This window comes from Trichoderma virens, assembly GCF_000170995.1.
Source record: "Trichoderma virens Gv29-8 chromosome Unknown TRIVIscaffold_6, whole genome shotgun sequence".
Classification (NCBI taxonomy): domain Eukaryota; kingdom Fungi; phylum Ascomycota; class Sordariomycetes; order Hypocreales; family Hypocreaceae; genus Trichoderma; species Trichoderma virens.
In genome coordinates this window covers 1658057-1677420 of record NW_014013743.1, presented here as the reverse complement: position 1 = coordinate 1677420, position 19364 = coordinate 1658057, and the positions used below count along the sequence as shown (strand labels likewise).

Genomic DNA, 19364 nt, shown 5'->3' with positions numbered 1-19364 from the left:
TACCTACTTGAAGATTATCTAAAATAATGTCCCGCTAACGGCTCGTCCCTTCGATTCTCTCTCCAAAGAGGGAAGTTTTGGCGCCATTCCGGCCAATGGGCCACAGGTTCGGCTCATTAGTGAGGACGGGCTAACTGGAAAGCGTTGGACCGCCAATTAGTTGGAGAGGGCATTGGTTAGCAAAAAGAGACAAAACGAACGTGAAATTGAGAAGGGTTGATATTGAGATGGAGAAGGAGATTTGTATTTTTGTTGTAGCATTAATGAGTGTATGTAGACACGCGTTTGAATATCGTAGCAGAGTGGAATGCCAAAAAAAAAAAAAAAAAAAAAAAGACTGCCAAAAATACACCGTGGCGTCGATGATACTGCGACAGGCTAAATCCACCAGCTACAGAATATCTTCATAATTTCACATGGTCCGAAAGCCCTGCGAGTAGAAGCAGTGGCAACGGGTGATGGAAGCTCAACTTCGGAATCTGGTTCCTCCCGGGGCACAGCTTTCAGATGATTTCAAGCATCGGAACTGGCGATCTGAATGCAGTTACAGCTTAATGCGACGTTTCTAAATAACTTTAGGCAGGTCATGTATGCAATGAGGATGACTGTGGGAATTATTTTGTCTTCCTCGGACTTGGCATGCTAAAGGATGCCATTACTACTACTCTGTATGGAGCATTTCCACTATTAAGCTTACCGTGCCTAATGCCACCATGCAGATGTCGATCCAGCTGACTATATAAACCTGTCTATCCCGCTACGGCGATGCTTCTCTGCCCTCTACCCTCATTCTTTACTTAAGAAAGTCGTTGCAAAAGTCAATATGCGATCTGCAGCTTGGGCCCTTAGCCTCCTCTTCCCCGTGTGGGCAGTGGCGACGGAAAAATACATTCTCTGGAACAGCCAGACTTGCGAAGAGCAAATCGAGGACGGCATCTCGTTCTCGCGCTACACCACCTACAACAATGCCATCGACTGCTTCGATTTCGCCGACAATGTCGTGGCAGGCTCAGTCAGCCAAAGCAAGGACACTTTGTGCCAGGTCTTCAGCGGTGTTGGCTGCAGTGGGGAAGAAGTGCAGCTTGTCTGTACTGCCAACAACCTCTTTGACCCTCGCCTCTGTTGCACGGACACTCCTCAGGGAATCAAATCCGCCCGCTGCTGGGACCAGGAGTAGCTTGCGAATGGGAATGCAAAGGTTTGGGGGTGGCAGGGGAGAGATGAGTATGCGAGGAAGCGTGGATGGATGGATGCTGGACTGGACGAGGATTTATGAAAACCTGTTACAGAAGGACTTGTGGATATTCTATTTACCGGCTGATGGAGAATGCTGGCCAGGATCTGAATGTATATATTGCCACCATTTATGGTAAATGATGGACTGTAGTCGCGGGATTGTGTGTGCATCGTCGATCCCACGATGGTAGAACTGTCAACAGCATTCATTGCCGATGAAGCCTTGTATTTCTCTCCATTTATGAAGAAATATTTTTATTGAATGCTTCAACACATATGGTAGCGCCGTTGCCACCGCAATAGTTCGCCCTGGTGGTATAATTATCAATCGCAGTTGGGCCACGGTACAGCTCCAAGGTTGATCCACGACCATTGCTTAGAAATCGAGCTCCGTCCTGGAGATACGAAAGTCAAAACATTTCGAAATAGTATTGGATAATCATGTCGAACAGCTCGTAGAATGTCCACTCGACGATTGGACACAAAGGTCGTGCTGGACTCGAATTCGTTCCATGGGCCTGTTGAGCAAGATGCATTTCGTTAGCCCATGATTCAAATAAAGGAAAAGAAGACCATAGTCCAATGCTGCCAGTGCTTGGAAAACAATACCCAAAAGCAAAGGACGCCGTGGAAACATGCAACGGCCACAAAAGCCATCACATGCCGTATTTCGAGGTGATGACGGTCCATTATCCCGATATCTGGCTCTGGTGATGTTCAAAAGGGTGTTTAACAAGGCAGTAGATTTGGCAATGATAGATAGATGCCAACTGGTTTGCTCGAAGATTGACCTCTTGTTGATAGATTGTAAAAAGTAGAGATGCAGATATGGGATGGCAGAGGCTGCCATATACAATCACGTGAGGAGCAAGAAATCCAGGGGATTTCGGGCGGATTTGCATTCATGGTCAGGAACAAGGTGTTTCGGCTTCGAAATGTTTTCTTAATATTTAATTTAGTATAGACCTGGCATGTAATAATACTTCCTCTCCATTAATCTGCATCCATATGTACAATGTACTCGTTGAAGGGTGGCAATTGTCTCGATTTGTGGCCTCCTAATAGATTTGCCCGAAGCACCTGCAGCATTCATTCTCTTGCATGAGGCTGATAATCCTGAAATTTGCAAGAAAAGAGTACAAAGCTATAGCAAGCTTTTCCGCATCGTCTGCTCGTGTGAATGATCATGATATCGAACTCGTAGGAACCAAGGCGGCTGCTCCGACATCATAGTGCCAACTCAGCCTCGCCTGCAACAACGGCATCGGTATCTTTCTGGAGAAAGAAGACAGCGTTAATATCGTCTTGATTTCGCCCATTTATTTCCTCTTCTTCGTGGCGGTTTGCGAGTATTTGCTGCCTTCTTCTGTTGCTTTGATTGCTTCAATCTTTCGGCATTTTGTCTCGTCAACAAATCGATGGCTCTCTCCAACTGGTTCTTTTGTTCAACCATGTCGTAATAGCCTTTGTATAGATTGGCCATTTTCTCATCGCAGAGGGTAACTGCCTCTGTTTTGTCCATCGATTGATCCTGGCGAACTTGAGGTGGTACGAACCCCACGTCTTCCATCAGCTGTAACATCATTTGCAACGTTTCATGCATTATCTGCGTCGTTTCCAGCCTTTCGTCTTCGTCAATTTGTTTTGGCATCTTGTATGGTCTCCTGTACACAATAACAAGTTAGAAATGATAAAGTGACAGTGCCCTGACCAGAGAGATGGCGAAACAAATTGTTGCTTTAGTATTTCGTCTTGATATGTCTTCAAGGAGAAAATGCCGAGTGAAGGAGAGTTGTGCGGGCTTACCATTTTATTACGGGCTCAACAAAACACAAAGGTTAGCAATTCACTAAGCTCAATATCTGGCGCGCAAAGGAAATCTAGAACAGAAATTTGTCAAAGCCCTGGCCTTGTTCTGGTAGTTTTTTGGGTGTTTGTTGCTGTTTTTGCTGTCGATGTTAGTCGAACATTCTTTGACGACCGTCCAACTATTCTTTGTGTACTCTGAACACCGAACCAGTTCACTTTGGGTATCAGTCACTCTGCGCTAAATTTGGCAAGACGACATGGCCCAAGCTGAAAATCTGATGGTAGGGGCCAGAAAATGCAGTATATATGCAATACCGAGCGAGTCGGGATATGGGTTCTAAACTCTTGCTGATTCCTTTCCATTTAAAGAGATGGTTCTGTAAAAAGCTTCACCGTAGATGCAGATCTCTACACAAGTCCTAAAATGCTGCAAATGGCCGCCTTAACATGATACGAGAATGCAGCCATTACCATATGTCTGCCTGTACTCGATATGCGTCCCAAACATTCTTCATCCGATCCACTTGGCCAGGTGTAAATTCTTTGTAGCAGGGACTACGAGTCCAGTTAGCCGTGCGAACAACCCGAACAAAGAATCCCAACAGCGAAAGCAACATTCCGAACGTACTCGTTTGAATAGTCCATATAATTGTGAATTGGATCCAGCCCTGGTTTGTCCGGGCAAGAATCTCTCCCTTCAGGGCATCCCTGAGATGCAGTCGCTTGCGCAGGCGTATCATCAATGTAGTCGCCATCGCCATCGCACCCTCCTTCAAAAGTATGTAGGAGTCCAAACCAGTGGCCGACCTCGTGCGTGAGTGTCTTTCCGAGATTAAAGTCGCGTGCGTTGCCGCCGGGGACAGTATCCGAACGAATGGTACAGCCGTCTTCGTAGTAGACATATTGAAGAACTTCGCCCGCTACGGGATGTGTGCAAATACCATAATAATCTAGCTTTGGAATAAACCAAATGTTCAGTTCATTATAGGTTCCATTATGAAGGTAGTACCACATGGTCTCAAGATCGTTGCCACTAGCCCATGTAGCGTTGATAGTTCTGTCGATGGCTATTACGCTGAAGGATATACCGGCCGGCTCATAGTCGGAGTTCAGAACTTGAAGTTGGCCCTGAACAGTCTCATCCTATTCGTTATTTCAGCGTTAGGCGATAGATAAGAAGACTCAAGGAGAAGAAAAGAAGTAAGGAGAGGGACTAGAGTTGGGGGAGGAAGAATAGAATGTGACGTACGCTGAGATACCCGTCTTTCTCCTTCTCGGAGCTTGCCACAATGTGTATATGTACACCCACGTCAATCTCCTGAGCAGATCTCCGGCCCAAGCTTCGATCAACGGCTTCCTTTTGGGCAAGCTGTTTGGACATCTCTCTGAATTTGTCACTGGGCGATGAAGCACATGAAAAGTGGTCGGATTCCAATGCGGTGCCCATGACAGTAGAAGCAAGAGCCTGTATGGCGGCAAAACCGGCTGCAACGATATGCCTAAAAGACATTATGTGTGCCTAAATATCACAGTTTGAATATTATCGGGAAGGATAGGGGGAGTATCATGCAGAATATGCTCGCGGAGATGTATGAAGAAGGAAAAATGACAGAGCCAGCTCGTAGATGGCAACGAATTGCAGCCCAGGGTAAATATAAACAAATAAACATAGCGGAGGTCACTTTTCAATACCCATCGGCATTTACCGCTAGTATAAACCGTATATCGATTCGAATGTTGTTGGTTGGAGAGTAACTTCTGTCCTTGTACTATGGGGCTATTGGATCCCATATTTTTAATTCTTCCCGGAATCCACCGGCGGATAGAAGCAAAATGTCTATTTACTTTGTTAGCATACGTGGCGTTCTTCAAATCGGCCGACCATTCTCTATTCTCCTCATCCTACCATGTCTCGTCCGGTACCTGAAAGCAAGCTTTATCGTTTAACCTAATGTTATTTCGCCGACACCACGGACGCCACAGAGGTATGGCGTTGGTAAAGTCTCAAATTCAGGCCCCGATTCTCAGCTGTGTAGATTAGACGGCCACGGATTTATTCACGATAGTGGTTCTCCCGGATTCTCCCGGTATCTCTGACGCTGGCCTCTGTCGTCATATGATCCCGCCTGTGGTTTCTTGAGGGCAGTCTGGATCTCTTGTAGGCAAGAGAGAGGCTGTCAAAGCGCTTATTGGGATTTCCCATTCTCCATGAAGCTTGCCTGCTTGAGGCAAAGAGGGGCAAAGTATGTATCAGTCTGTGATTCCGGGGTATTAAAGAGCCAGCTTCGACTTTTAGCAACGTTGTTGGCGTTGGCTTTGGCTGATGGGCGAAATAGGCCTAGACGAGGATGGATATCAGGTCCGCATTTGAGTCTGGAAGAGAAAGTTGGAAAATTTTAGCAAAACCGCCGAGAATATCTTGCGTCTAACAGGCCACTTACGCAGGTATTTCGCTTGGAGTTTTCAGTCTCCGGTACAGGAGATTGTTCGAGAAAGGACCCAGCTGGAATTTTGCGGGTATAGAAGGTACGAGCGCCATGCCGTGCACGTTTGAGGGGTCCGCAAGAACCAAATCTGGATCATGGTGTTGTTGACGAAATTCGATGATTTGGCCGTGTTTTTAATGAATTATGAAGAAGACAGAAGTCGATACAAAGAGAGGAGCTGTGGTTATTGTTTCGGCAAGCGGTGGGCGTGCCTGGAGGGCAGAATTGAAACACCACCTTCTCACGTGTTAATCGAGCTTTTCGCTACGTATCTCAATAGGCACCAAACATTACATGTCGTCTACCTACATCCCAGATTAGTACCTTACGGGGAGAGACGTTGTCATCAATAGGGACGGTACTTGTATGCTTCGATACTAATTGATGCAGGAAAGGATGATTTTCATATGAAATAAGCAAATCCAAGTCTATATAAATCGACAACAACAGACACACCGGAAAGGAAACCAAATCTAGACAAACTCCGAACCAACAGCACATGGGAAATATAATAATACAAAATGCTTCCTCCTCAGGTTCCTCATCAAGAGGGCTCAAGCATTGTTATCGTGATGGGCGACATAAAGCCATCCAAAACTTGTTTTTGCATACGTCAGCAAGGTCCAACTACCTTTTCGCGATCCTTCAGCTTTCAAGCAGCAGATCGGCAACTCGGCAGTTGAATCTTCAACTTTCGTACTGTATATCGGGTCATCGCAATCCCCTTCCTTCTACCAGCACAGATGGACCAGGGCGAGGCTAAAAGGGGGAAGCCAGGGTCACATCACTCAAGCAACAAACAAACGTGATTTGACGGTAGGAAACTATCAGCTCAACGCTATTTTGACTTGACGACGAATCGCGAATTTGTATATAGTAAATGACAAAAGATATCGCTCTCATGCTTGCTCAATGTTGCAGTGGTATTTCGTCATAAAGGGGGGTCATGACAAACGTATCTGGTTATTTGGGGGAAAAGAAAAGAAAAAGCATATCTTGTCGCAAACGATGCCTAAGCAGCATCATGAACTTCTGCGAAATAAAGAAAAATCCTCCGTCTTCAAAAAAAAAAAAAAAACTCCTTCTTTCCTCTCTGTGCACCCATGTGCATACATCTTGATGGCTAAATCCCTGCTCTTCTGTTCTCAAGGCGCTTCTTCAGTACCGATACATGGGCTCCTTGCTGCTCTTGGGAGGAGACGTATAAAGGTCCTCGTCGTCTGAAACCTGGTAGTCTGGGTGCAAATTGTGTGTCGAGTGGCTCTCGGAAGCGACGCCAGATCCAGTGGTACCGTGTGTTGACGAGCCATCCCGATGATTATTCAATCCAAAACCAGGGTGGAAAGGCTCGTCAATGACCAATAGATGGCCGTTGGAGCTGGAACCGCCGGGTTGCGGGTCACTGAATGGGTCTTCCACAGGCTCGGGCTCCGGGGGAGGCGCCCTGCCTCGGCCCGGGTCCAGGTGCTGGCTTCCGTTTGGTGGAGGATGGAACGGAGGGCTGTAAAGGTCGGTGTCTTTGCCCTTTCCGTTACCAGCTGAGACATTGGGAGGGGGCGCGGGGCTAGATCTGGATGAAGATGCCGCGGGCTTGGGGACTTGCCATCCCTGAACGCCATTAGGGGCACCGGAGCCGTGAAGCGATTGCTGCTCAGGGGCAGGCGATGGGTTCTCGGATCGCTCGTTGAGGCCCAGTTGCTTTCGGGCACTGAGTATGGCACGTTGGTGCTGGCTAAGCGCAGTCTGTAGCTGTTCGTTGGTGTCGATGAGGCTCTCCATGGTATCATTGTCCGGCGCGGGATCCGTTGACACCATGTAGCCCTGGATGCTTCTTGAAGCACTCAAACATCGGTTTGAAAATTCCTTGATCAGGTCATTTTCAAGCAGCTCCACGGCTGGTGTGTTGATAACAAGCTGTTCCAGCAGTTTTGCAGACGACCGCGCCTCTTCCAGCCGGCTAGTCAGCTCGGCGGGTTCTGGCAGCCGGTGATTCGTGTGGTGCCGAGAGAAGTAGTTTTGCGAATACCCGTTGAATGTGTTATCTGGTGCGAACGACTGCGGTGGGCGTTGGGGCAGTGTAGGTGCTCGACCCTAATCCTCATGTCAGTTGGCCATCCCTTTGAATTCAAGATACAGTCAAAGAGAAGAGTGAGAATCAAACTACAAAGGGAAAATAGCAGGGTCAAAGGTGTCTGTCACTTACTCCATGCTGCTTAATCGCCTTGTCCTTCTCCTCCTGCCACATGGTGATGATGAGGGTCAAGTTCACGTCGTAAAACTTGGTGCGCTCAAAGTCATCCAGCGTGTCCATGAGAATCTGGCGCACGCCATTGTCCTTTGTGCCCTTGAGCAATGCCCGAGACGTGTCTACAAACTTGACATCGAGGTTCCTCGTAAACGTCTCGCCCGGGTTGTCGGCCAGTATCCGCATCAGCATGATGGCATTGTACTGCCATGACGGGCGCGAGGAGTACTCCTTGGCCATGTATTTGCGGATGATGCGTGCGCATTCGGCGGCGGCGGTGGGCGAGGACTCGGCTGCATCGACAATCGGGGGGAGGAAGAGCACCTCCTCGCTCTGTTGGACAGCGACAAGCAAGCGTCGGTTAGTGGACATTGCCAGGCAGGGGGGGATTTCAAGAGCTTCGACGGGGGTTACGTACTTTTGCGGTTCCGCCAGATTCGCAAAATGCTTTCTGGTGAGGATCGGTTAGTCCAAGGACGCGCGCCAAGTCCAACAAGCCGTTGCGCCGTCAAGACAGCCGGCCGAATCGACGAAACATACCACGCTGTTATGGGCCGTCACTTCGGGTGTGTCTCCTGGTGTCGTAGCAGCTGAACGATCTGAGCTACCTATCGCCCACAAAAGAAGAGATGGTTAGCATTTTGGGATTTCTAGCGTATCGGGCAGTGCAGAAAGATATGCAGAGAGCATCGCATCATCGTCTTGGCGCCCATCGTGAACCTGTACCAAGGATGCCGGCTCGAGAGGAAAGGGAAAGGCAAAGGGAAAGGCAAAGGGAGAGAAGAGCGCATACTTGTCTTTTTCCTGATGCTACCCAGCATCTTATTCATAGAAAGACCCTTCATGGACTTCATCTTGAGCGAAATTATCTCTCCTCGGGCGTCGTTGGTAGAAAATCGCGGAGCACGGATGATAGGAAGCGCGTTGGGCTTGGGCACTTTTTGCGGGGCACAACGAGGATAAAGAGGCAGCGGAATCAAGAGTCAAGAGCGGGATATTGCCGGCGTCATTCGATTCGCAGCCGGGATGGTGTCAGCGGGTATACGTCGAGCTTAGGAGACAAAGAGCAGACAGAAATCCAGGCCGGGCTGCAGGATTGGAGGAGTTGGCAAAGTCGAGAGGGGAGAGGCGAGGTTTTGTTGGTGGTTGCAGCATCGAGCTTTTTGGGCTTGAGGGCTCCAAGTCTGTAACCTGGTGGCAGCACCTGCTGGGTACTAATACTACTAATAGGTAGCCTGTAACAAGCTGCGACTCAGTCAATGCTTGCCTCGATACTGCGCCAGAGCCTCGGAGATTAACAGGTACTTTGGAGGAGGATTGATGCGCCCAATCCGCGGAGACTCGAGCCGGGGGGGGGGCCTCTTTGCCTTCGTTTTTGCCTCACAAATTGTGGTTTATTTGCCATGGACTCTGCACGAAGCCGTTATTCAATCCTATTGTCGGCCCAGAGACAATCCCTTTCGGCTTTAATTTCGTGGCTGCCTGGCCTGCTGTACTTTTTTCTCCAAGCCCAAAACCATGAGGAGATGCGACTTTGCCATCGTTTCTGGTTCCCGAGAAAATTGGGGTATCTGGTACTTGCATTAGCCGCTGCATTTCTCACTAAATCGAGCCGAGCAGGGGGTCGTGCAGTTGGTGCGCTACTTGGCCCGGTACCGAGAGTTGCAGTGGAAACCAAGTAATGCTTGCAAGTACTCCGCGAGCTCCGTCGAGGTACATTTGCTACCTGAGGGAGTCTGGGGTTGCGCGACGAGTTAGTATGAATGCAGTAATAACTCTGGACGGTTGCAGGTTTGCTGCTGCCCAAGCAATCGCCAAAGTGCGTAATGGAAGGCGGCGCAGCTGGATCTACGGAGCGTTAGCAGGTACTTGGCAGCACTAGGGCCAGTGGGTGCGATACCAAGTACCGGGCATTCTGATTTACAGCATCTTCGAGTACATGGAATCATTGTCCAACCACTAGCGGAATATAGTACCTACTAATGCACTGCCCATGGCAGCAGGTAATACTATACATTTGCGCATGAAAATCCCTATAATACGAGGCAAGACTTGTCAAATCGATTTCTAGAAACCCATTTCGGGGTTTAAAATCAGAACCCCGTCTTAATGACGTCTCTCTCAGTAGGTGTGATGGGCGAATGTCACTGGCTGCCCGCTAAACACGATAGATTTCGGCTTTACCAGGATATCAACTTTCACAAGCTTAACAGCAATAAGGATGTGGAGGAGACAGGCCGTCAAAGTTAACAACCTCTTCGCTGCCAGCTCTGCATCCCATTGGGTAAAAGCAAGACTAGCAAACCGCCATAGGTGGCCAGCAACCCATTCCCGCTGCTTCCATGTTATCTCATTCGTCCTTCAACTTGGCCTTGGTGGTTTTCCAGGAGGCCGCCATGCGTCAACTTCGACCAAGTTTGTCTGCACAGCCTCAAACTCTACGTAATCCTTTGTGGTTTGCTCACGATACTCTACTCGTATAGACGGCTCATGATAAAATATGTTCACATGTCCCAAGTTGCCAAGGTATGTAGGGGCCCGGCAGCAAACAATCGGGGGAGTCCGTAGATTTGTTTTATTTCCGGCCCCATGCAGCCTCACGTGTGCCAGCCCTCGTCTCCAGCTCTCTACCCTTGGCTTGGGAATATCCCGCCACACATCTCCCTGATCATGGATTGAAGAACAAGTAGCGGAGGGGGGTTGGAGGTGTTCTTCATCACACCATCTGCCAAGTACCGTCAGCAAAAGCCGTTCTACGTAAGCATCCTGGCTTTGTTCACACGTGAGCAATATCAAATTGTTGCAATGTATCAAGCACAGTGGAGAATATTCATCTTGAACTGATTTTCGTCTTCATTCTGTCAAAAAGAAAATTCACCTGGTATCCCATCGGTGTCCCACCGGTATCACATGTCTATCAGGCTTCTTCACTCCTCATCCTCATCCTCGTCATCAGATAGATCTTCTACAATGAGATTGCCAGATTTGCCAATTGTCTCCAACATTGTCGCAGTTTTGCTTGGCTCGTACACCACACGCGGAAGTGTTGATGCTATCCGGAATTCGTACTTGTGCTCGTAGTCTTCCGGCTCATCTACCTCTTTCTCCTCCAGAGTCTCCCCCCGCAGAATGTCCTGGCAGTCAACAAACGCGTATAGCTCTTCCATAGGGGCGTCCTGGGGGAATCGCCGAACAATTCTTTCTCCTCCCAAATCTTCGGGCATCTTGAGCGCCACCCGAACGACCTTTCTATCGCTCGCTGGAGGCTCAGCCAAAATTCTAGGAGCTCGCCATGATTTCCACTGTCGGCGTTTCTCAGCCAGTACAGCAGCTGCTTCGGCCTCTTCAAGGGCTCGCTTCTCTGCTGCGGCGGCGGCAGCGGCAGCCTCTTTCTTCTCTCGCGCGCGCTCCCTATCAATGGCCAATGATCGTTCGTAAGCCGAGTCCTGCTCATCACGCAGACTACGAGCCAGCTCCTGTGCAGCCCGTTCCGCTCGTACCCTATTCAAGTCGGAGCCGTATCTCTCCATGGCGGCTTGCAGTTCTGACAAGTAAGTCGAAGGAGGCATTGGGCCTACCAATCGCTTCACAATACCCATACGTGTGCTGCCCTCCTTTGGGGTCAAGCACACCAGGGCTGAAAAGGGATATTTTGTGCAAGCATACTCGGTAGCTGCCTGGTACGCCTCTGAATCGAGAATGTTGCCTCCCCACAATATCATGTTATTGCCCGGGTCGTTGAGGAATTCAACAACCTCTGGAGCCAGCAGTGTGTTCTTGATGAATGATTCGGTGTCGTCGTGCTCGGGAGACATGAACAAGACGAGGAGGAATTTAAGGTCCTTTTTGGCCAGGTCATGGGCCTGTGCTATGCCGCCCTCGAAGAACGAGAGGCTATTAGCTCCGTACTCTTCGTCAAATTCTCGCCTAAATCTAGCTGCTGCATCTCGAGGCATGAGCATCCTTCGACCGCTTGGGCTTCGGAACCCTGTAGCAATTCCAGCTGTAACAGTTCGCGGCCGTATGGAGGCAGGTAAGAATGCTAGGATGTATCCGATTGTGCGCAGGAGAGTCGAAGCAACACGCCAGCCCAAGCTAAACGGCGTGAGCAGAAGACCCAAAAACCACGGCGTCCGATGGATCACGGGCGGAGAAGGCACAACTCGGGGAGCGGCGTCGGTTCGGTTTCGCCGGCTCGCTGCAGACGGTCGGTCCGGTGCCACCAGGAAGCTCTCCTGAAGATTCTCGTGGCGCGCGGTCGAGCGCGGAGCTTCCTGGGCTGCCATTGCTTCGGCAACTGGATCAGCTGTCTCACCATCGAAGAATTTGGTGATGGCGATCTTGACATTACCGCGGATGGTTAGCAAAGACGCACCATGTTTCAGGAAAGCGTTCAAGGGAGGGAGACATCAGAGCATCATGTTACCTGCACATTCCATTGCGATCTCGTTAATAGCGGGATGGCATCCTTTGCTTCTTGGTTCGTCAACTGCATAAACTGCTGCAGGGCATCTTGCTGGCTTGGTGACAGCTGTCCCGTATCGTCCGCGTTGTCGGCCATCTTTGGCCAGGAACCAGGAAAACGACAGGAACCGGAGGGATGGGGAATAGGATCAAGATGCTTTTGTGTTTTCCATGTGACGGCGTTCTTCCTCCTGAACGTTTGGCCACGGATGTTTGGTGATTGTGTTGCGCTGGAGCTTGACGTTCGATAAGGAATCTTGGAGCTGTCTCAGTGTCATAATAGCGGGCTCCAGCCGGCTTATCAAGGTGCAGATGCAGTGCCGGGCTGCATTACCTCATCGCTGTAGCGGAGCCCAACCGCCTAAGCTCGCCGGAGCCTCCAGTTAATCCACAAATATTGATGTAAATGCTCGTGTGGAAGAGGCTTGCAAGGACAGATGGATTTTGTAATTCCCCAATGGCTAATTAAGTTTTGTATTAGTCCGCAGAGAGGCCAGATTTTGAAATCTTAGCAAGGTACCTATAGTAGTACCTAAGCAACACACTTTGCGGCAACCTGGAGAAATTGCTTGGTTGTCATGGGAGAATCAACCGCCACAGAAATAATACCAGGTACGTAGTGTATCAGGCATTGCGCCGGCGCTGTTGGAGAATCCTTCGGGGCTCCGGTACCGGCAAAAGTATGATGTGTGTCAGTTGAGCTTTGCAGCTTAAAGTCTACAGGGAAATCTTTCTGCTTTGATAACTAGATTTACTCTCCCCTTTCTATCTCATGTCTTCTTTTTCCATTGATAGTGGTGTTGAGTCCAGTATTCTTCTCCAATACGCAGGTTACCCTGTAGCTAAGCAGTACGATACAATGGCAACGCTGCCAACTGCTACCTCGTCCGTTCTTGTTCGCCAAGCCACGTCCCCATCAGATCTCGCAGCAGTAGTTGAATGCTTCAAAGAGTATACTGCCTGGCTTGACGAAGATTTGACCCACCAGAATTACACTGCCGAGTTAAACGGGCTACCGGGAAAATACGCAGCGCCCACTGGGGCCCTTCTCCTCGCCGTAGATGCAACAACTGACGCCGTCCTTGGCTGCGTTGCTGTGCGACCTATAAGCCTTGAGGGAGTGTATTCTGACTCACGGCCTGCCGGGATACGCCACTGCGAACTCAAACGACTATTTGTATACCCAGAAGCTCGTGGGAGACAGGTAGCTAGGACTTTGCTGGTAGAGGCCGTGAGATGTGCGCAGGCTGCGGGCTACGACGAGATGCTGCTGGATACGCTGTCAAAGATGACTGCCGCGATAAGCCTGTACAAGTCTGAAGGATTTGCAGAAGCAGAGCCGTATAATTCGAGTCCGTTGAACGGCACTCTGTACTTTGTAAAGTCGTTGTCGAAGGTAGAACTGAATGTCCAATAAATGTTATGGACGCTTTATTACCCATCTGCCTCCTATTTGATACCTACTAGGTAGTTCTAGGTACCTAGGTAGTATACCGAGTAATGGTAAGTACCTACCTAGCTACTCTCTATCTAGCAAATATGAATTGCTAGATAGAGAGTAGCTAGCCTAGCACGTCTAATGCCTACCCAGGCCGGGGCCTATCCCCACTACGGACGGTAAATATAATCATCATCATCATCATCAATGGTAAGTACCTACTGCCTACAGCAGTAAACCCGTACCGCCTTGGGCTCCCATCTCGGCTCAACCCCGGCTAGCACCCACATCTGGCTTCCACCATAGTTCCGAGATGGCAGCGTCTCCCCACTCGTCCAAAGACACCAACCCGATCAGCGGCGACGAGGCGCGGCTCATCACCAACTCTCGTGCCTACACTTTTTTGCCTTTGGGGGCTCGAGCCTATTTTCCTCTTCGTCCATGGGCGCGACGCCGCCCCGATCAATTGAGCCATGGGAGACGATTGTTGCCATCCAGTATGTCGGTAAACAAACAAATCAAGCCACCTTAAATACTCCTTCTTCCCCGTCCTCTGTCCTCCTCCTCCTTGCTTCTTCTTCCACCATCGCCCCGGCTCTACTCTCGCTGCTTCTCTCTTGCAACTGAACCAAACACTCAAACACTCTTGAACCCGTCGCCGACTTGCGCTCATCGCTGCCACGCTCTTTCCGACGCTCAACCCGCAAGCTAATCCCGCCTCCAGAAGTCGTAGATCCGGCCCAGGGGACGGCACTCTTTTCGGGACATACAATTGACCACCATGGCGACGTCGCGATATCAAACTGCCGACATTCGGCGCCAGGTTGGGTCCCCGAGGCCCAAGACACGAGGTGGGTTTTAGCATATCATATCATGAACCGATTGCCAGACCGGACCTGGCTGACCGTGAAAACAGAAAACAAGGAGACTCTCTGCAGAAACGTTCTCATCTATGGCCATTGTCGCTATGAGGACCAAGGGTGTTCCTTTTCTCACGACCAAACCAAGGGGAATCCGCCCCAGCAAGACAAGTAGGTGTTGATCTCCCCATCATATGCTAGATGGGAGACCAACGAGGTCGAAGTTATATACACATGCACATGCTCTCTTGGTTCCTGGATCATCTTCTATGGTTGTGGCTGATCTTGGTACTCGTCATAGCTCAAAAAAGGCGCTGAATGTTGAGTCGCCATCTTTTACGCCCTCACTTCTACAACCTGTCAACAAGAAGCCTACTTTTTCCTCACAAGCTGTGACTGCCCCGTCTTTCACTCCGCGCGGCCTAGGAGGTAAGTCGGAAGCCTCGTTAATCCTGATATTCGACTTGCTTCGGTACTGATTTCCCATGATTTACAGCCGCTACACCATCTACTTTACCAGATACCGAGGCGCCCATGTTTAACCCTGCTTCTATACGGGAATTTACGCCCGGTTTCGATCTCAGCTCCTCCTCCGTATGGCTTCCTCTTACTCCTCCTCTTACTCCTCCTCTCACACCTCCTCTTACTCCTCCTCTCACACCTCCTCTCACACCTCCTCTCACACCTCCTCTCACACCTCCTCTCACACCTCCCATCACCTCATTTGTCCCCCTGGAATGCCTCGTCCCCCTCGAGTGCCTCGTCCCCCTCACCCACCTCTGGGCCTTCGTCCCCGTCGGCCCCCTCGTCCCCATAGGACCTTGTCAGTTTCCGGTTCCACTAACGACGGAAAAGGCTGTATCAACAAATGGGACCTCTCAAGATGGAACCGTCACGTACGATCCATTTGGGTTACCAAACCAAAACATGGCCACGACGCCATTCAACCCCTATGCTGAAGAGCATAATACCATGGCTGGTGCCCAGTCTACATATTTTCAACCCCAAAACGCCTTTGCGGCCCCATTACAACCATTGCAGCATCATCTCTACGCCCCGATAGGGCCATACCGAGAGGATTTGATGCCATACCATCGCCTTAGCCACGAATTCTTCCTACCGGAGAAGCTGAGGGAGGAAATGCAGAAGAAGTCAGAAGCGGCGCTGCAAGTAATGCCTAATTCCCAATTGCCACAGTTGGACAGCTACCACTCCCTAGTTGCCTTGGATACGACGCATCGCAAAAATGCAAACATATTTGGATACCCCAGCTGGGTGTACAAGGCCACGTCGTCCAAAAACGGAAACCTCTACTGCTTGAGGAGATTGGAAGGCTTTAGACTGACGAATGAGCATGCCATTCGATCTGTCAAGGAGTGGAAGCGGGTTGACAATGCCAACGTTGTCAGCATCCACGATGCCTTCACCACAAGAGCCTTTGGAGACAGCTCCCTCATCTTTGTGCAGGACTACCACCCGCTGTCCAAGACGCTGGCCGAGGCACACCTCACGCCAACTGTGGCAGCAGGCGGCCGATTTCAACCCAAGCCGCCAGTTACCGAACAGGTTCTCTGGGGATACATTTCCCAGATTGCCACAGCCCTCAAGTCGATACACGACAACAACCTAGCAGCGCGCTGTGTGGACGTCAGCAAAATTATCCTGACGGACAAGAACCGGATTCGCCTCAACGCGTGCTCCGTACTGGATGTGGTTCACTTTGATGTCAGACGACCGATCCAGGAACTGCAGCAAGAAGACTTGCTGCATTTCGGCCGTACCTTGCTCTGCCTTGCCACCGGCACCCTTCCCTTGCAACTCACCAACCTAAATGCGGCCATGGAGCAAATGAGCAGGACCTATTCTACGGAAATGAGGGATACTATTACATGGCTACTGACGCCGACGCCAGCGCCGGCACATAAGTCGATTGACGAGTTCATTCAAGGCATAGCGACCCACATTGTGTCGGCCTTTGACCAGAGCCAGCATAGGGCAGATGCTCTCAACTCTGAGCTGTTCCGCGAGCTGGAAAATGGAAGGATTGCCAGACTCATGATGAAGCTCGGTACCATCAATGAGCGGCAAGAATTCGAAGGCGATAGAGCGTGGTCGGAAAACGGAGAGCGATACATGTTGAAGCTCTTTAGAGACTACGTCTTCCACCAGGTGGACAGCAACGGAAATCCCGTCATGGACATTGGACACATGATACGCTGCCTTAACAAACTCGATGCCGGCGTTGATGAGAGAATCTGCTTGACAAGCAGAGATGAACAGACCAGCTTTGTTGTCAGCTACAAGGAGCTGAAGAAACAACTGGCAAATGCATTTAACGAATTGATAAAGACGGCCAAGCCAGGCAGAAACTTTTAAAAGAAAGAGCCCGGTCGCAGCATATAAGAGAAGAGACAGATGGGGGATACGACGCAAGCAAACCATTGACGGTGTCCGGCAAGCCTTGCCACGACGAGCTGAACCAGAGACAAGATAAAAGAGGCAGCGGCTCTGCGAGAGACCATGGGTAAATGAGTCGATGAGAGTTTGCGACAGAATACGAAATGGATTACAACAATGTGGCGAGCGGCCTTTGCTGACACTGAACGATTTTGAAATGTTATGTTTTTTCTGGATTATGTGTGGGAAGCGTGGGGGAATAGAAGAAGAATACAAGAGTGCAAGATGGAAGATGGATGGGACAAGGGGAGATATTTGGGGGAGGCATGTCCGCAGATACATAACGCCCAAAAAAATAGCTATATACTAACTTACTGCCAATCAATTTACATTACTATTCACAACATATTTCACATCATCTCGCGTAGGCTTTGAAGCTCTCAAGGGCTGAAGTATTTGGCAGCCGTCTGTTTGTTTGTGCGGCGCTGCTATCCTAGGAGAATCAATCGAATCGTACATGTGAAGAGTCGCTCAGATGCCACTCCTCTCATAGTCGTAGCAAGACGGGTCCAACGTGGCAGGTTGTTTTTTCCTTTTGCTATATTTTCTTCGAGCCTCGAAAGGCAGCCCTTCGAGCCTGAGGTTATTGCCATCTCGGCGCCCCATGGTCAGATTTGATGTATACATCTTCCCCTCCCCACGTTTCCCTTTTCCCTCTCGTCTGGAGATGGGGAGGAGTCTTTGCCCATTATTCCGAATCTATCAACCAGTCCCCCCCCGCCGTATACGCCATAGCGATGCGACTCCAAGTTTCATGCTTATGCTTCCATCTTTCCCGCGGAGGAGGGGTGGTGTCTCATAAAGGCCGACCCTTTTTGCTATTTGTGGCTTGATTCTTCTCCCCCCTCCAACTTCCTTTGTGTCGTTTCTTTTTCCCATTTCATTGCCTTTATTCTTCATTCGTCTTGTGGCCCCATTATGTCATGGGGGCTATTCCATTTATTTTATTTCTTAGTCCTCCTCGGGCTGAGCAAATGGGTTGGCGATTTCTTCGCTGCCGTCGGCGGGGCTGATGAGGACGAGGAGTGTTCCGCGGACGACGACGAGGCCAAGGGGACGGGATGACTCGTTGCCTTCTTCGTCTGTTGGGAGTGTGTGTGTTAGTTAGTTTGCAGCAGCAGCAGCATGGAAGAGAGGGCAACAAATGATGGTGATGGCTCCAGGGTAAGTAAACAGCTGTTGTAAGAGAAGAAGAGAAGAAGAAAAGAGAGAGGACGGGAAACTGACCTCGGAGGGTTTCCTGCACTTCGTCAAGGACGAGGTTCATGAGGGCGTCGTAGCCTTTGAGAGTGCCGCGGACTGTTGTTGTTGTTCCCCCATGTCAGCTCTGTCTTCTGTCTTCTGTCTTGTTTGACACGGCCATGGTTGGTTACCTTCGCGGCCGCCATTGAACTTGACGGTAATCTCCTTGTCCATGTACTTGGCCAGGTCCAGGATGTTCTCCTTCTTGGGCCTCTCGCCCTGAGCCGCTGAAGAGCCTCCACGGCCACCTCCGGCGGCACCTCCACGACCTCGATAGCCACCTCGGTCACCGCCGCGGCCGCCTCTGTGCGAAGGTCTATCGGACATGATGGTTGCTACTGCTGCCGCTGCTGCTGCTGCTGCGCATTGGCTTGCTGCTCGTGTGCGTTGTTTCCCGGGGCAACAGGGGAAAGGATTGGTCGAGCTTGGGTGAGAGCTTTGCTATGAAGCTTGCGTGCGTGATGCTACATGATGGCTGGGATTTTTGGCAGAGACAGAGGCAGAGAGGTGGGGGGGAAAGGCCCTGTGGAGGAGGGGCTGTTCCCGATCAGGACTAGGCGGGTGTTGGCCACTAGCATTTTCCAACTGAAGCTGTTTTTTCGAAGGCTGTGAAGGCTGTATTAGCTGTATTAGCTGTGTTACGAGTAAGGTACTCGTGCCTGTCAACACTAAGATGACTCTAGTAGTTTCTGGTGGGATTGCAGCATATTACAATATTACAATATTACAGCCTCTTCAAGGAATAGGTTCATCAATCTACTAGTACTACTCAGGCAGTGTATTACTAGTACGGAGCAGTTAGACGTATAATACTAATGGCTCTTCAGTTGTGTGCATGGTGTAATAGTACCAGTTACCTGCACATGCCTGTTCTGTGCAGTGCAGCGACAGCGAGCATGATGCGTCTGTGATGATGTGGACCTGTCCCAACTCACCAAGGGGCATGTTCCCCTTGTCTCCTTGCTCTTTCTCTCGGCAGTGGAAGCTGATCTGAGACCTACTCGTACCTAGTAATACGTAGGTAGGCATGTACTTGTCCGATTACTATCAGCAATGCAGAGACATGAAGCAGCTCACGTCAAGGATATACTACCTAGTATCATCCTGGGTGCCACTCAACTTGCTCA

At 50.0% G+C, this 19364-nt stretch overlaps 7 protein-coding genes across 7 annotated transcripts; 3 read left to right on the top strand and 4 right to left on the bottom strand.

Moving 5' to 3' along the window:
- Positions 1-823: 823 nt before the first annotated feature.
- On the top strand, positions 824-1177 carry TRIVIDRAFT_29260 (uncharacterized protein; the record flags this gene model as incomplete). Its single annotated transcript, XM_014101920.1, has 1 exon — positions 824-1177. One exon carries the CDS (start codon positions 824-826, stop codon positions 1175-1177), a length of 354 nt encoding a protein of 117 aa, XP_013957395.1.
- A 2335-nt stretch (positions 1178-3512) lies between these two features.
- On the bottom strand, positions 3513-4492 carry TRIVIDRAFT_29432 (uncharacterized protein; the record flags this gene model as incomplete). Its single annotated transcript, XM_014101351.1, has 3 exons — positions 3513-3600; positions 3674-4188; positions 4295-4492. The coding sequence occupies 3 exons, from the start codon at positions 4490-4492 to the stop codon at positions 3513-3515; spliced, it is 801 nt and encodes a 266-aa protein (XP_013956826.1).
- Positions 4493-6689: 2197 nt separating this feature from the next.
- TRIVIDRAFT_191341 (uncharacterized protein) lies at positions 6690-8416 on the bottom strand (the record flags this gene model as incomplete). Its single annotated transcript, XM_014101350.1, has 4 exons — positions 6690-7622; positions 7735-8109; positions 8195-8227; positions 8396-8416. The coding sequence occupies 4 exons, from the start codon at positions 8414-8416 to the stop codon at positions 6690-6692; spliced, it is 1362 nt and encodes a 453-aa protein (XP_013956825.1).
- Positions 8417-10703: 2287 nt separating this feature from the next.
- On the bottom strand, positions 10704-12337 carry TRIVIDRAFT_60542 (uncharacterized protein; the record flags this gene model as incomplete). The annotated part of the gene is made up of 2 exons (XM_014101349.1): positions 10704-12116; positions 12203-12337. The coding sequence occupies 2 exons, from the start codon at positions 12335-12337 to the stop codon at positions 10704-10706; spliced, it is 1548 nt and encodes a 515-aa protein (XP_013956824.1).
- Positions 12338-13099: 762 nt separating this feature from the next.
- TRIVIDRAFT_191339 (uncharacterized protein) lies at positions 13100-13657 on the top strand (the record flags this gene model as incomplete). The annotated part of the gene is made up of 1 exon (XM_014101348.1): positions 13100-13657. One exon carries the CDS (start codon positions 13100-13102, stop codon positions 13655-13657), a length of 558 nt encoding a protein of 185 aa, XP_013956823.1.
- Positions 13658-14807: 1150 nt separating this feature from the next.
- Positions 14808-17340, top strand: TRIVIDRAFT_179930 (uncharacterized protein; the record flags this gene model as incomplete). The annotated part of the gene is made up of 3 exons (XM_014101347.1): positions 14808-14967; positions 15035-15132; positions 15394-17340. 3 exons carry the CDS (start codon positions 14808-14810, stop codon positions 16912-16914), a joined length of 1779 nt encoding a protein of 592 aa, XP_013956822.1.
- Positions 17341-17946: 606 nt separating this feature from the next.
- On the bottom strand, positions 17947-18564 carry TRIVIDRAFT_60544 (uncharacterized protein; the record flags this gene model as incomplete). The annotated part of the gene is made up of 3 exons (XM_014101346.1): positions 17947-18077; positions 18223-18294; positions 18369-18564. The coding sequence occupies 3 exons, from the start codon at positions 18562-18564 to the stop codon at positions 17947-17949; spliced, it is 399 nt and encodes a 132-aa protein (XP_013956821.1).
- Positions 18565-19364: the final 800 nt, after the last annotated feature.